The 14,308-nt window shown below is 33.8% G+C and overlaps 1 protein-coding gene across 4 annotated transcripts in view; it reads right to left on the reverse strand.

The window, feature by feature from the left end:
• Positions 1-14,308, reverse strand: part of LOC149803011 (protein transport protein Sec24A-like) — a 63,540-nt gene that overhangs the window by 9,305 nt on the left and 39,927 nt on the right. For all 4 annotated transcript variants that reach the window (XM_089952566.1, XM_089952564.1, XM_089952565.1 and 1 more), the window contains 6 exons: positions 12,297-12,454; positions 7,492-7,593; positions 5,111-5,234; positions 4,107-4,265; positions 3,086-3,259; positions 1,182-1,292 (listed from right to left, as the gene is read on the reverse strand). In XM_089952566.1, the coding sequence (XP_089808692.1) occupies positions 1,182-1,292; positions 3,086-3,259; positions 4,107-4,265; positions 5,111-5,234; positions 7,492-7,593; positions 12,297-12,454 (828 nt within the window). The remainder of the gene's footprint in view (positions 1-1,181; positions 1,293-3,085; positions 3,260-4,106; positions 4,266-5,110; positions 5,235-7,491; positions 7,594-12,296; positions 12,455-14,308) is intronic.

Below are 14,308 nucleotides of genomic sequence, written 5' to 3' on the forward strand. Positions count from 1 at the left end.
TCAGTAAGGTTAGTGTGAGGTAGCACTAAGTCAGTGATCATCCCGTACAAGCTATTATTGTGTGGCATTAGGTGTGACAAAAGCTAATGAACAGCAGAAATAGCTATCTGGAAGAAACACAGGCAAATTTTACTTCATGCTATTTTTTTTAAAGCTGTTACCTCAATGATGCTATTTTCAAATACATTTTCTAAAGGCAATAATTTTTGTTAAGCAACAAAAATTTTGGTAAAAGAATTTTAAAAAATGTTAATACTACACGAATTCATGTAAAGCATTTGTCCATGATTTTCAAAATTCCTGCAGGATGACAGGCTGTTCAGTATAGACTAGGTCTGACAAGATGGATGCAACTATCACCAAGATCCCCTTAATTGTAATTGTAAATAGCCATGACCAGGTAGGACAGATAGATCTATCATTAAGATATCTGCAATTTGTAGAAATATGAAGCCATAGGTTTGGTGAGATGGATGGATCTTTCAGTAAGATTCCCTAACTGAGACAGCTGGATGACCTGTTCAACTGGTAGGACAATCTTGGACTAATCCCAATGCTGATACAGTAAGGTAGGATGGTTCTATTGGATCCATTAAAAAAAAAAAAACAACATATGCTATGACTTACAGTTCAGTATGAAATATTGGTCAAAGTGACTTACTTCTGTGATGTGAGTGTAATACTCATCAAGATGCATTTGCTCATCAAGTTTCATTATTCCAGTTATACTATGTATTCAGGGTGCAAAAGAATTGAGTTATTTTCTTCCTGAGGGAGCAAGTACAACAAAATCTACACCAAATTAATGCCAGCAAGGTTTTAATATGCATATACTTGTATATGTGTGTATGCAGATGCCAACATCAACACTGGGTAGTACAATAGTTTCCTCTATTTTCCTAAAAAGACAAATCCAATTTCTTTTTGAATAAATTACATTCTTTCCCCCAAGAAAGAACATATAGAATACAAGAATTCAGTTGTTTTTATTTACTCTTTTGGTAATGACAGTACCACACCTGTGCATATAAAATTTGGAGACTAGATCTGTATGTCCATTATAACACAGAGGATGCTAATATATAGGCAAAAAAATATTGATCAATGTATACATGGGGCATGTAATACAGGCAGTTGTAGTATACTGTGGAATTTGATGGCTAATTCTTCTCTATCCTTACCCATTTTGGCCAGCAACCCTATTATAGCTTGTTGATCTGCCCCATGGAAGACCTCTTCCAGCTGATTTGTCACAGGGAGACACATGGTGTGGACTCGAATCCTTCTCTCACCTACAAAACAGATTAGTTACTTTACAGCATTACAACTGACATGAAGAACACATACTTTTGACAAATGCCTTAATTAAAATAAACTTTAAACTCATCTTAGTTGACTATATTAATTCCCTCACCTTCCAGAAGCCCGAAAATATCGACCTATCATTTTTTTAATGCATGTAAAAAGATTCTTGTTTCAAAGTATACTGATGGTTTGATTTTTCATCATCCTCTCTGTCAAGAGTATCAAATGTAATTATCAGCAGCAAGAACTGTTCTTAAATCCATGAGATCGAACTATACCGCTTTAAACGAGTAATCCGTATCACCCAATTGGTATCTTTCTCCCTTGCCGCAAACTTAAAGCTGCTTAAAATATGAGTATTTAATGAAGCAACTTGATTGGAATTTCTTGTAATCTTTTGTTGCCATCATCATCATTATAATGCTCAAGTGAACCTTATATGAATCACCTGCCCTACATAACCTGACAGTCATTTAACTACACGTTTAATGTAGTGTTAAGAACACAGCCATATGTGAACTATCTCACAAACTTTTTATCTTGTTAATTACCTATTTAGTATAGACTAATGAAAAATTCTTTGCAAATATATGAGACAGTGAGATAGACAAATCAGAAATCTTGGTCCTTCTGACCAAGACACTTTCTGTTATGAGTAATGTTTCATGGTTCTCTTATCTTCATCCATCATTTGCTCAACAGTGAAAGGCTTTTATTTCAGGATGCTGCTGGAGTTGGTCAAATTCTGCTGATCAGTTTCTGAGATAAAGTTGTTTAACTATGCTCTGTTTTAGGTACATGGCCAATTTTGATGGTAGATTTATTTGACTTTTTTCAGCATAATAGGCTATACATGGTGGTCAGTATGTATTGGCAGATATTTGCTGGCAGATTGGCATTTCTAGCCAGGATATATTGTCAAATTTAGTTGAATGCTGTTAAGCAATTTTGGAGAAGTTGCAAACAGGCTTTTCTAATCTTAGAAACTGTGGCTATATTTGACGCTGACTTAACATCATTCAAGCAAATCTGAATGCCCTTCACTCTGCGATGATTTTTAAAAATGATGGTTAAATCTTTTTAAGTGGTTTTAAAAAAAGAAAAAGTTGTGAAAATGCATTTATATCTTAAGCAACATCAATCAGAATCTGATGATGGATCAGCAACATTTACTTACATTGAAAGCTCATCCTGCTAAACATTGTTTTGAAAAGAAGTTACTTCATACTTTCTATTTATAGTAATGGTGCTTGCATTTTAAAGCATCATCATTTGCAGAAACCAGGATACTCAATGACAAATTTGGCTAAATTTTGTTGACTGATCTCTGACAAGTTGGGTTCTCTATTTTAAGAAAGAGTGGACATATGTGACAGTGGATCAGCTTCATCTGTATAACTTCTTGAAAGCCCTTTGTTACACGATGCTCTGTGTCATATTTGGTCAAATTCTGTAAAGCATTTTTTCAAAAGTTTGCTTAAATGGTCTTGTTTTTCTTATTTTTGTAATTGTGGCCATTTTTGATTGTGGATTGGAATCTTTTGTATGCCTTCATGCCAAGATTCTTTCTGCCAACTTTATTTGAAATGGACCTTATAGTGTTTTTAAAGAAAAAGTTGAGAATAGTAACTGTTTAGAGATACACCAAGAATGACGCAAGAATGAACAAACATGGTATGAGGGCCTTACCATAAGCTCATTTGGCCTTGCAGCCAGGTAAGCTAACAAGAAATCTAAGCGTATATGATGGTATATCTATCCTTCCAAGTTTTTCACCAACCTTTACTGGAAGTGTACAGCAGAGCAGCCTGGAAACAGACAGTGGAAGTCTCTGTGAGAGAATCCTCTATTGACATCTGCATTCCGAACCCAGCATCTGGATTGATGTTGGGAAGGGACAAAAGATCTGTGGATCTCACAAAGAAGTTACCATGGAAAGTGTGCATACTAAGACCTGCAGATTGAGTGAAATAAAACTGGTTCAATCACTGCTTAAGATCTCCATAATATACATATACATAATGCTGTTCAATCACCGCTTAAGATCTCCATAATATACATATACATAATGCTGTTCAATCACCGCTTCAGATCTCCATAATATACATATACATAATGCTGTTTACAAGTACTAGTATTAACAAATGGTACAAAGGAATTAGTGATTATAATGTTTCCCCTGTAATTGCTAAACTTCATTAATCTTTGTTGCAATGAAACAAAACATTTAAGTATTTTTTTATTACATTAGTAAGATGGTAAGATGCAAGAAATGTTCAGTTTTTATAATTTCATAAAAATATGATTCTATATTTAATGAATTAATGTTAATTATAAATGCATAAAATTCCAGCATAAATCACTGAATCAATTAATATATAGCAGCTATAGCTGTGAAGCAAATCAGATTCTATATAATGTTTTATGACTGACATATACAATTTAATATACATAAAATACATAAAATTGTATAGAATTTTAATAAATGAATTGATATTGTATAGATATAAGTAAATTGGAAATATATAATTATATGTATGGCTTTCTGTTTTTATATTGTGATTTCACACAGATTCAATTTCCACTAGAGACTCATTTATCTTTCTGATCCAGTTATATATACACAACTTTGTTATGATAATACATATCATTTAAGTGACCTAATTGTTTATAAACAATTATGCAAACAAATGCAAAACTAGTTACACAACTTTATTTGTACGTATGATGGTTTTTTTAATAATTATTTTGATTATTAATCATTTATTACAGCCTAAACACTCATCAACTGCAATTCTTACCTTTGGTACATCTAATTCTCATCACAGCCTCAAAACCAATCTTCCTTATCAAGTATCTCCGCAAGTCTACTTCAAACTTCTCTGCCAGTGAGGGATTTCTCACTGCATGAAATGATGGATAATACTGCACACAGCCTCCTGAGAACTTTGATATGCACTCTGTGGAATATAAGTAATAATTAAATGTTTATTTTCATAAATATAAAGGAAAATGATTCTTGCTTCAACTGGTTATTTCACTATCTGCATCATGTTGGCCAAGAGTAGGAAATATTTGCTCACCCTGAAAAAAATAAAAATGCACGCATACACACACACATCTGTATGACATTTAAATGAACCAGACTGTCAAGATCAACATCTTTTGTATCAACAACAAAGCATCAGCTGATGAAAAGAAATCATCTGAATCGGAAAAACATCTATGGACTACCTCACATTTCAAGTTTCATGAAACAATGAACATGTAATATTAAGCAATCACTTAAGGCATCAAGGCCTACATAGTTGTTGCACTGCCTGGAAAATGGATTACCATTAAGGATCTCTGCTGTTTAAGTTGATGTAAGGTAGAGGGCAAATGCCCTGTGTTTTTTATGGTAGCTGTTCATAAAAAATCTAATACTGTGTAACAAAAGCAGTGTCTTCAAGCTGATTGATTAAAATGAGGTAAGATTCCTAAATAAGGATGTTACAAGAGTCTGTAAGACATCACATGAAACTTTAAATACAAATGATGGTATATAGAAAAAGGATGTGCCCAATGAAAACATCAAACCAAAACTATACGAAAAAACCTAGGAAAACACATAACAAAGAACAAGAAAAGACTTATCCCAACTTGGAGGTAAACATTAGCTTCCAAACTGAAGGATTATTAGTGTGTACTAAAGGAGCTGAAGTCGAAGGCTGAATATAAAGTTCGACAGATGATGGTTGCCGAGGTCCTGATGTAAAAAGTAATAAAAGGAATTATGCCTAAAAAGTCAAAGACACCAACTTACCAAGTGAAGCTATATCAGCATACTGGCCATTCAACATGAAAAGATCCACTGCCACCTGTTGGGCAGAGCATTCCAGGGCCAATTTCTTGTAGAAGTCAGTAGCTGGACCAAAACCTTGAATGTCCTGCAAAAATACTGGCAATATAATGTGAAGTCAAACTGATTCCAAGAAAATAAGTCGCACATGATATTCATGGATGCCATTCACTAAATTGTATTATGGATGGTTCATACTGTAAACAAATGGGCAAAAATGGTTGACTTTACAGCTAATAGTAATTTTTGTTCAAACAATTTATAAAAAATTATTTAAATGCAGAAGTTGGTTCTTCTTGGTACTTAAACAGAATACTGATTCAAAAGTATTTGCTAGTAACTTTACCATTTATACTCACTTATAAGATGAGCTAAACTGCAAACTGCAAAGAGAAACATCTGCCACTGCATACTGTGCCAGCAGAACAGGGTCCATGCAGTTTGTTAGGAGTAATTAGTAAAACAAACAAAAATGACCCTGATCTGCCTGTGCATTATGCTTGGCAGATCAAGACTTTTGTTATTTGCATTTTGACTTGACAAATAAGCAAGTACATACATTATTTGGTGCTTCTAATGCTACATATTACACCTGTATGGAAAAAATGGATGCGCACAAAATGCCCAACAAAATGTAACATGATAATATGAAATATAAACAGGACTTAGAATAAAGTTCAATTACATGAACCTTATAAAATCAGTATAATAATACCTATCTATTTTGAGCCTTGGCAACCAAATGATTTTAATTATTTTTAAACAACTTTGATAAATTTCATCTTAAATGTGCACAAGATTTATCACACGATGAAAAAGACTGATTTTATTTCACCCAACTCCAAAACATTGTAGTCTTGAAGCTGATATACATTATGGTGCATCCATCATTATACCCTTCTTTTGCATGGCGTTATGACATCAATTGTTATGTGATGAAATGTTATCATACATATATGAAACTTATTATAATTATACGGATATATTATTACACTGTAATAAACAATCATGTGATAAAATCATTTATGATCTTTAAAAATCTGAATAATGTACTAAACAGCATTTCCAGGTAAAAAAAATTAAGAATCTCCTAGAACCTGGCTCTAATATGATTGAATTTTAAGATAGATAAGCACAAAATAGTATTCCAATCATGTCATGAATGCAAAGACAGTAACAAATTGTAATCTTTTATATTTTGAATTGTTTTAAAAATTCAAAGAACTTATTCAACATCCTCCTTACATTTCAAATGTTTGCAGATGCACTCTTTGCAGTTGTTATGCATATCTTTATTTTTGACTACTGTATCTATGTACAATTTTTATTACTGTCATGACTGTAAATTGTAATCATTATCTCTAACCAAGATATCAGATAGCCTAATTTTTGTACACAGGTACAAATTTATGATATTAACAGTGCCTGTAGCCTGCATAGGATCTATAAATAGGTGCTTATGATCATTAATAATAATATTAGCAATAAGCCTGTTTGCCAGTTTGCGGTTATTTTCAATTGAGTAAGTCGATCAGGTGGATTCTTAAAAGAATTAACTTATTTCCCATTAGCCATGTGGTTTCTTTTAGAATGTGGGCTATTGCAAAATGTCACGTAGTGAGTAGGAGAAAATTGCAATTTAGGCCCATATATATATATATATATATATATATATATATATATATATATATATATATATATATATATATATAAAAGGAAATAACTGATTAATTTGCTCCTATTTTAGATTCCCATTTCATATGTTCATTTGTTAAAATCAGTCTGCAGATGAGTTTAGTTTTGTGTTTAGATGTAATTTGAGAGGAGACATTTGTTTGGATTATGCATTGGAATTACAAGTCCTCATTGGACTAAAATATTTTGGGACTATTGTTTATTTATTCAATGGAGTTCTGGACAATGCCATTATGATACATCAGGACTGTTGGCAGACCAGTAAATTCTAGGATCTGAAATTCATTTGGAATATTTGATTCTTTATGACTTGTGTTAGAACTTTTGGAATTATTTTGGATTTAATTCATAATACTCTTAAGTTCATCTTATAACGTTCAAAAATAAAAATTATTTGTTATGTTTTACAACACTTGTTGGTTTTGCTTCTTTCTGTTATTTTGTTTATGACCACAGTGTCATAACAGCAATGGAGTATATCAAATATCCTGTACAAGTGATTTAGAATGGCAACCTCCTCTTCTTGCACATTCTAAAACCTGAAATTAAACCTAGTCCAACAAAGGTGCAAAGTTACATAAACCAATTTTATTTCTACAGCATTCAGACATTTAAACAAAGCAAGAGATGTGAGGAAGTGAAATCTTTACTTTGGCTACATTTTTACTGCCATCTTCTCGGTTTTGAAGTGCTCCTGGTCCCGCAGTGGGCAACAAAGTCTGTATTACTGTAATCCTACCTCCAGTAGGACTCTGAAATAAAAATACTGCCATCAGAACATGCTAAAGATTAGCACGAGTTCTGCAGCCCCAATGCCCCACTTGTCTACCATGCTTTGACATAGTATAGTATCAGACTTTCACAAAATATTAACTTAGAAGCTAAGAAATGTGCCACTGTCCAAAAGTGATACTTGTCTTCCTAAATAATAACATATTGCAACAACCACACACGCCGTAAAGATGGCACTGGGATATTACAAGATAATTAACTTAGCCATGTCATTTGCTTTCTGACTGTTGCAACAAACAGATCTCTAGATAGACACATTATTGGTTAATTATGTGCCTCATTGTTTGAGCAGTCAGGCCTGGTCCCTTACCTATTCATGCACAACCACCAGTTACAAAACCCTGAATTTAATAATTGTACACCCCATACATGCCAACCCCTGGTGAGGAAAAAGTGTAATCCAAGTGGACATAAAGAGTGGTCTGAGAAGAAAAGAGTAATTCACATACAACATGATACAAATTCAATAAGCATATGTACAAAGTGATTTTTTTTACCCCTCTTGTCTTTTAACATCAATTACTGCTTCAAGTTTTCATGCATAGCACTTTCAGATTTAAAAAACAACAGACTCTCATGCTGCATTTCAAAACACTTTGTACCAGCTGAGACTATGAATGTTTTGCACACCAGTAGAGCACTAAGTACTAGATTACTGAGCCTGGATCTGAATTCAGTTTTATTTTTGTTAACAATACTGAACAATCTCTCAAAGCCAGCATTCAAATGGTAAAGAACCAATATTCCTTTCATAACCTGACAAAGAAGAGGAAATTTATATCTTCCAGTTATTGGGTCATTTAGCTGGGAAATAAGATGAAAAACATAACTCTGTCTGCATGAAGTACATTGTCAGGTAGAATGCCAACTTATACTTCAGGCATTCTCCATAATTTACTGGCAGCCTTTTGTGCAGCAAGGTGCATCAAATGACAGAGAAAACCAGTGATGTACACTGACAAGACATTTTTCAAAATACAGAATGCAGCTCCTTCATGAATTCCTGTCATCACTGACACATTATCAGCTGAAAACACCATACAGTTCTGCCAATTTATATCATGTTTATTCAAAACATTATCACACAAATTAAAAATGTTTTCTACAGTGAAATTTACAGTTGATTCTGGTAATGAAATAAGAACACTCTGAATTTGCCCTTTTCGTTGTCAAAGTCTCTTACACAGACTGAGTACAACTTTTTGCCATCATAATTACTACTCTACTTCTGCGTCAATACTAAGCAACCCAATTTTCATGGCTTCTGCAATTTTAAGTGAAGCATCTTCAGCCAACACCGAACAATATTAGATGATTTTGTTCTTGCACATGCATGTATTCTGCAATTTTGAAATCAAGAAACATTCGTTTGAACAAAGGACCAACATAGTCTTCTACCTCTAGGGGCTGTAAATGTTCTATTAAGAACGTGGTAAATAACACATCTGCATTTATAACATTGGTGTCCACAATTGAGTTTTGCTCTAAAAAGTTACCTTAGTACTGGAGTTAGCATAATTCAAAATTTCTTTAATTTTCAAGTGTTGCTACACATCAAATTTACCACCACAAATAATATTAAAATCCTTTCCACACAGCCTGCAATGGGTGTGAATCTGCCCTAGAATGGAACGCTATGTTATGTAATTTGTGTATTCATCTCTGAATCAATTTTTTGTCATTATTTAATCCATCTGTGATATTATTTGAAAAACATTTTTGCTCTAGCACATGCATCGACTTGAATAAATGACTTTTAGCGCCAAATACCTACTAACTGGTTCTGTACCAAATAGTAATTAGAACAAAGAATCTGTGAGTAAAGATTAAAAATTAGAAAACCAGTAGGTTCTCTCCCAACTAAGCCATACAGCTATCAATAGAATCCAAGGTCAAAAGTTTGAAAGTAGAAACCAGTATGTTTCTTGGATATAGGACAGCCACTATAAATAGAACATAATACTGTTAGGAAAGTGCATGCAAGTCTATGGACAAGCGTACTCTTATATTGTAGTTATATAGAAGCCATCTTTTCTAGAAGACAGTCTGTGGGATTAATGGGATGTGAATAAAAATGAGAAAACAAATTACTGATTTTTTGGGGAAGGGAGACGCATGAAATCGATTAATCCATATATGTTTACGCGTAAGGAGTAATTTAGTTAAAAAAAAGCATAATGATTATGCCAAAAGCATAATGGTTGGCATGTATGACACCCCCATCTTTGGTCAAATTTGCCAAAAATACCCAGTTACTAAACTTGTTTCTTTATCCCAACATGCCTCAGCAGCTGCTAAAAGCTGCCTATCAGACTTGGATCACTGATTATTACTGAACAGGACACCAGTCTTAAAGTGAGGGAACACTAGATACTATTCTCAATACTTCCAAGATTGGCCCATTGGGTGTAATATGTGTGGATATTTTTTCTTCTTCAATCGTTGGAGTCATTTATCACTGCTTTTAACTTCTACATAGATTCTATCTGTGCAAGTATACAATTCTGATCAAAATTATCCCTTGCCTACAATGTGCAAGACTAGATTAAGGTATCTTTTAAGGGTACCTGACTTTTGTGACATTTATTTGATTCGAGACTTGTGTTCATGAAATATCCATGCCAACAATGTCCAACTTAAACAAAAAAGTCAAAGTTCAAGCATTAGGACAACCTGAACTGCTATAAAGGCATGAAGATTATTCTGATTTTTAGTAACAACAGATATATCTGATAAAGATAAAGCAACATTTGTACAAAATGTTAAGGCCTTAATGTCCAATTGCAAAATCTGTCAGATTTCATCAAGATATGATATGCAGAAGATTTTGAGAAGAAAACCTTTAAAAGTTTTTGTTTTTAGCAATGGCATTCCTTACTGAATGAGAATTATCATTTGAACAAAGTTTTAAAGGCTCTTGTGTCAAGATCATATCTGTCAATTGTTCACATTTCTGAGAAGTCATCTGAAGCTTTCTTTTACTATTTTTAGGAACAGATGTCACATGCAGTAATGGATTGGTGTCAGATGTACAAACCTGACAGATCTTCATGCCAATGTTTTCTGTTAAATTCTGATAAGTGGATTCTGAGAAGAAATTATTTGATGGTCTTTTAATTTTGTTTTGTAACAGTAGTCATATCTAATTGCAGATCAACATCATTTTGTACAATATAAAAAGCATTCATGCCAGGATCTTTTCTGTCAGCTTTGATTTAATGCTATTTATTGAGAGGCTTTTGAGAAGAAGTCATTTTAAAGTTTTCCTATTATCAGAGTGTATTTCTGGGTTGATCCAAGATTCATAGAATAGAACTAGGCTGATCCCAGAAGATATTCTTATTCTGTCCTATTTAAAACTGTAAAAGAAATGCATTTAACTGGCATGACCTTTATGTTATTAGTATATCTTATGAGAAGGGGAATAATATCCTATCCCAAGGCAGCCCCATGAGCATGAATAATGCAAGGGCACAATCCACGATCTATTCATTAATGGTGGCGATGGTGACTGGGGTGGTGGCAGGCCAGCACAGATCCAGAAGAAAAGTTTGAAGCGGAGATGCAAAATCCATTTTCTGTACCTTTGAAAAACCAAAGTGAAACTCTACGTTCATTGTCTGTATCTCTGAAAAACCAGAGAAATGACTGATCACATGGTACTCTATATGATCATGTAATGTTACATAAGATTATCTAATATGGCTCGGTCTCTGAATTCTACTGTCAATGCCAACCAGTAGGAATAGTTCTGCTCATGCCACCACCCCCATGTGTTCATACAACAAGCCCCATGAAGACAGCAAGTAAAAGGTTAATGATATTCTCTTGCATAATTCCCTGTCTGCCTCTCAATTTCATGGTACATGTACAACACCTCTATCCAAGTATCAGCCACTGACCAAGCGTTACAATTTGACATTACATCATCTTAACACCCACCCACCCCAATTACTCCCTTAATGGTCATTATCAGGCAAACCTCGTTACAACACTGGCAATGTGTACCAACAAATAACTCAAGATCATCAAGTTGTGCATAAACTAAAATTTAATAAATCATCATATCAGGTACAGCAAACATGGTATAGCAGATCAACATCAACTGCATCAATCTGAATGACCTTCATGTCAGGATGATCTCTGCAAACTTTAGCTGAAACTGATCTTGTGTGGGGTTTTGTTTGTTTTTAAACAGCTGAAAAACTGAGAAACTTTGTCAAAATTTTCTTTTCTTTCTATCTTTATTATTGGCAATGACCAAACATTCTGATTGTTGACAGCATGAATCATTTCAGTTATCACTGCCTTACTTTAAACTTTTCCTGATGATTCTGAAAGATACAAATCTTCTGGCAAGTTCTACTGTACATAATGTGTATTGACAGCTTTTACCTGTGAACAGAATTTCATGCCAAATTTATCACAACTTCAAAGACTACTGTGATCAGTAGCAAAGAAACTTCTCTGCGCCATTTATTTAACTGAAATGAAAAAGTAGAGTGAAGTCTCATTTAACCAACTAAAAGTTCATCCATCAATTTCTTTCATTATGACATAAGGTAAATGATTTAAAATTAAAACTTGATCCAACAATTAGGTTTATCCAAACGTGTGTACTGGATTCCTGAGAAAGGAACATAGTTTTTCATGATAAACTCACCAGTAATTTAAAGGCAACTTGAAGGGTGGCCCCAAGAGCACTACTAGTTTCCATGTTGCCCTCAAACATTGTTGGCAGCTGGTTCAATAGGTCTATCACCAGTTCCTTGCTCTCCACTAAATTGACTAGTAAATTATCTGGACAAGGAAGAAACACATCTGAAAAATATATATAAGGATATTATGTTAAAACTCTTTTTGAAATATGAAAATAAAACTGCTTTTATGTTTTTAAACATAACTAAAGCTATTTCAAAGTAAAACAATAGAACCATATTTAACGTTTCTCACTGCAGGCACTGATAGGGACTGACTGACTGAAGATTACTGACCAATGGGTCTCAATGATATTGACCTTTGCTCAAGGTATGCATATTGAAATTAACTATACAGAAAACATTAACTTCTTGTTAGACTGACTCCATGAACATGACCTTTTAACTTTCCATCCCATAATATTTAGTTTTGTTTCTATGCCTGAAAGCAAGCCACTGACAAAGTTCAGTCATAGAACTTACTCGAGAACAAGTTATTGTGCAAATTCTATTTTCTTTTCAAGTCACAATGGCCCTGACCATTGATCTTATGATCTCCCAAAACAACAGTCCTCTACATTGAGGTATATGGTCTACAACTAAATTTATAATGCAAAAACCATTTTTCTTCTTTTAGTAAGTGGCCTTAACTTTTGACCACCTTTCTTATCCTAGGTACAGATCATTAAAAAAATATATTTATTGAAGGTACATGGTAAAGAACTAAATGTTCTGTGCAGAAATCACTTTTCATTTTTTTTGCCACAGTGACCTTTACTTCTGACTCTAAAAGTAACATGCTTCCACCTCACCTCAAGTGTAAGCCATCCACAAAGTTTTTCTCAAGTCTATAATGCAGGACTATACCACTTAAGCACAAACAATACTTTTTTCAGCAACAACGACCTTGACCTTTCTGACCATTCTGTAATTTAGTGAAAAACAGCATAACAATTATGCTCAAAGCTTACTAATTGGCATGTATGTATTATACAGAAAAAAGAGTGTTCTTTTTTCAGTCCAAGTGAGTCTGACTTTAGACCTTTTGACCCCAAATCAACAGGCTCCTTCCTTACACCAATTACAACCTACTATTCATATCTGGTAACGGTAGTTGGTCAGCAATTAGAGCTATCAGAGCCCAAAATATCAGATAGTCTGGTGCCCAGAGCCCCATTAATTCCAGATCAGGCCCATCCTATATTCTAAGTGAATTGCCAATTGGACTTGTCAAAAATAATTAAGTGCTCTCTGATTTGCCTCAAAGAAACTTTGAGGGTAGACAAAATGCAGCATTTTCATCTTGAAGTTCCTGAGAGACATAATTAAATTATGAATATTCAGCCCCTGCTTAAGGATCATTTGAAGCGTCCTCCCTCTAATGAAGATCATCTGTGAAATTGTATAAAAACCTATAAACTATATGTTCAAAGCTAAGCATGTGACCAATGAATGTGAACAGTACTTTTCTTTTCTCCATGTTTCATTGGTTACTGATAATTAGCACTCACTTGTTCTGCTAGAATAATAATCAGCTATCCCATGCTCATGCTGACTTCGTAATATATTACTGGTTCTATGTACATAATAATACCTATGCGACCATTTGACAATTAAGCTAAGCTGGAGGATATAGCAACTTGTACAAGGCCACCAACAAAATATTTTTCACTCTAAAGGAACTGAGATAGCTGACTTAATACATAAAGTTCAAAGAGGTGGTAGCCACTGATTCTATTGATAAATGGAGCGAGTATTATCTGTAATTGTGACACAACCACAGTAACATGCCATTAACTAATTTACAAAACTGGAAATTACTGCTTTTACTGATTGATATTTAAAAAAAAATTTAAAAAAATACCCCTCTGGCTTAATTTCTGTTAGAAACTATGATCAAGAAACATGGAGATTTTTGCAGATTTCAGAAAATGAAACCGAGTACTGGTTTACATAAGGACCTGAAGAAAACATTGCT

Source organism: Sinohyriopsis cumingii, chromosome 3 (genome assembly GCF_028554795.1).
Source record: "Sinohyriopsis cumingii isolate HCF-2022 chromosome 3, ASM2855479v2, whole genome shotgun sequence".
NCBI lineage: Eukaryota > Metazoa > Mollusca > Bivalvia > Unionida > Unionidae > Sinohyriopsis > Sinohyriopsis cumingii.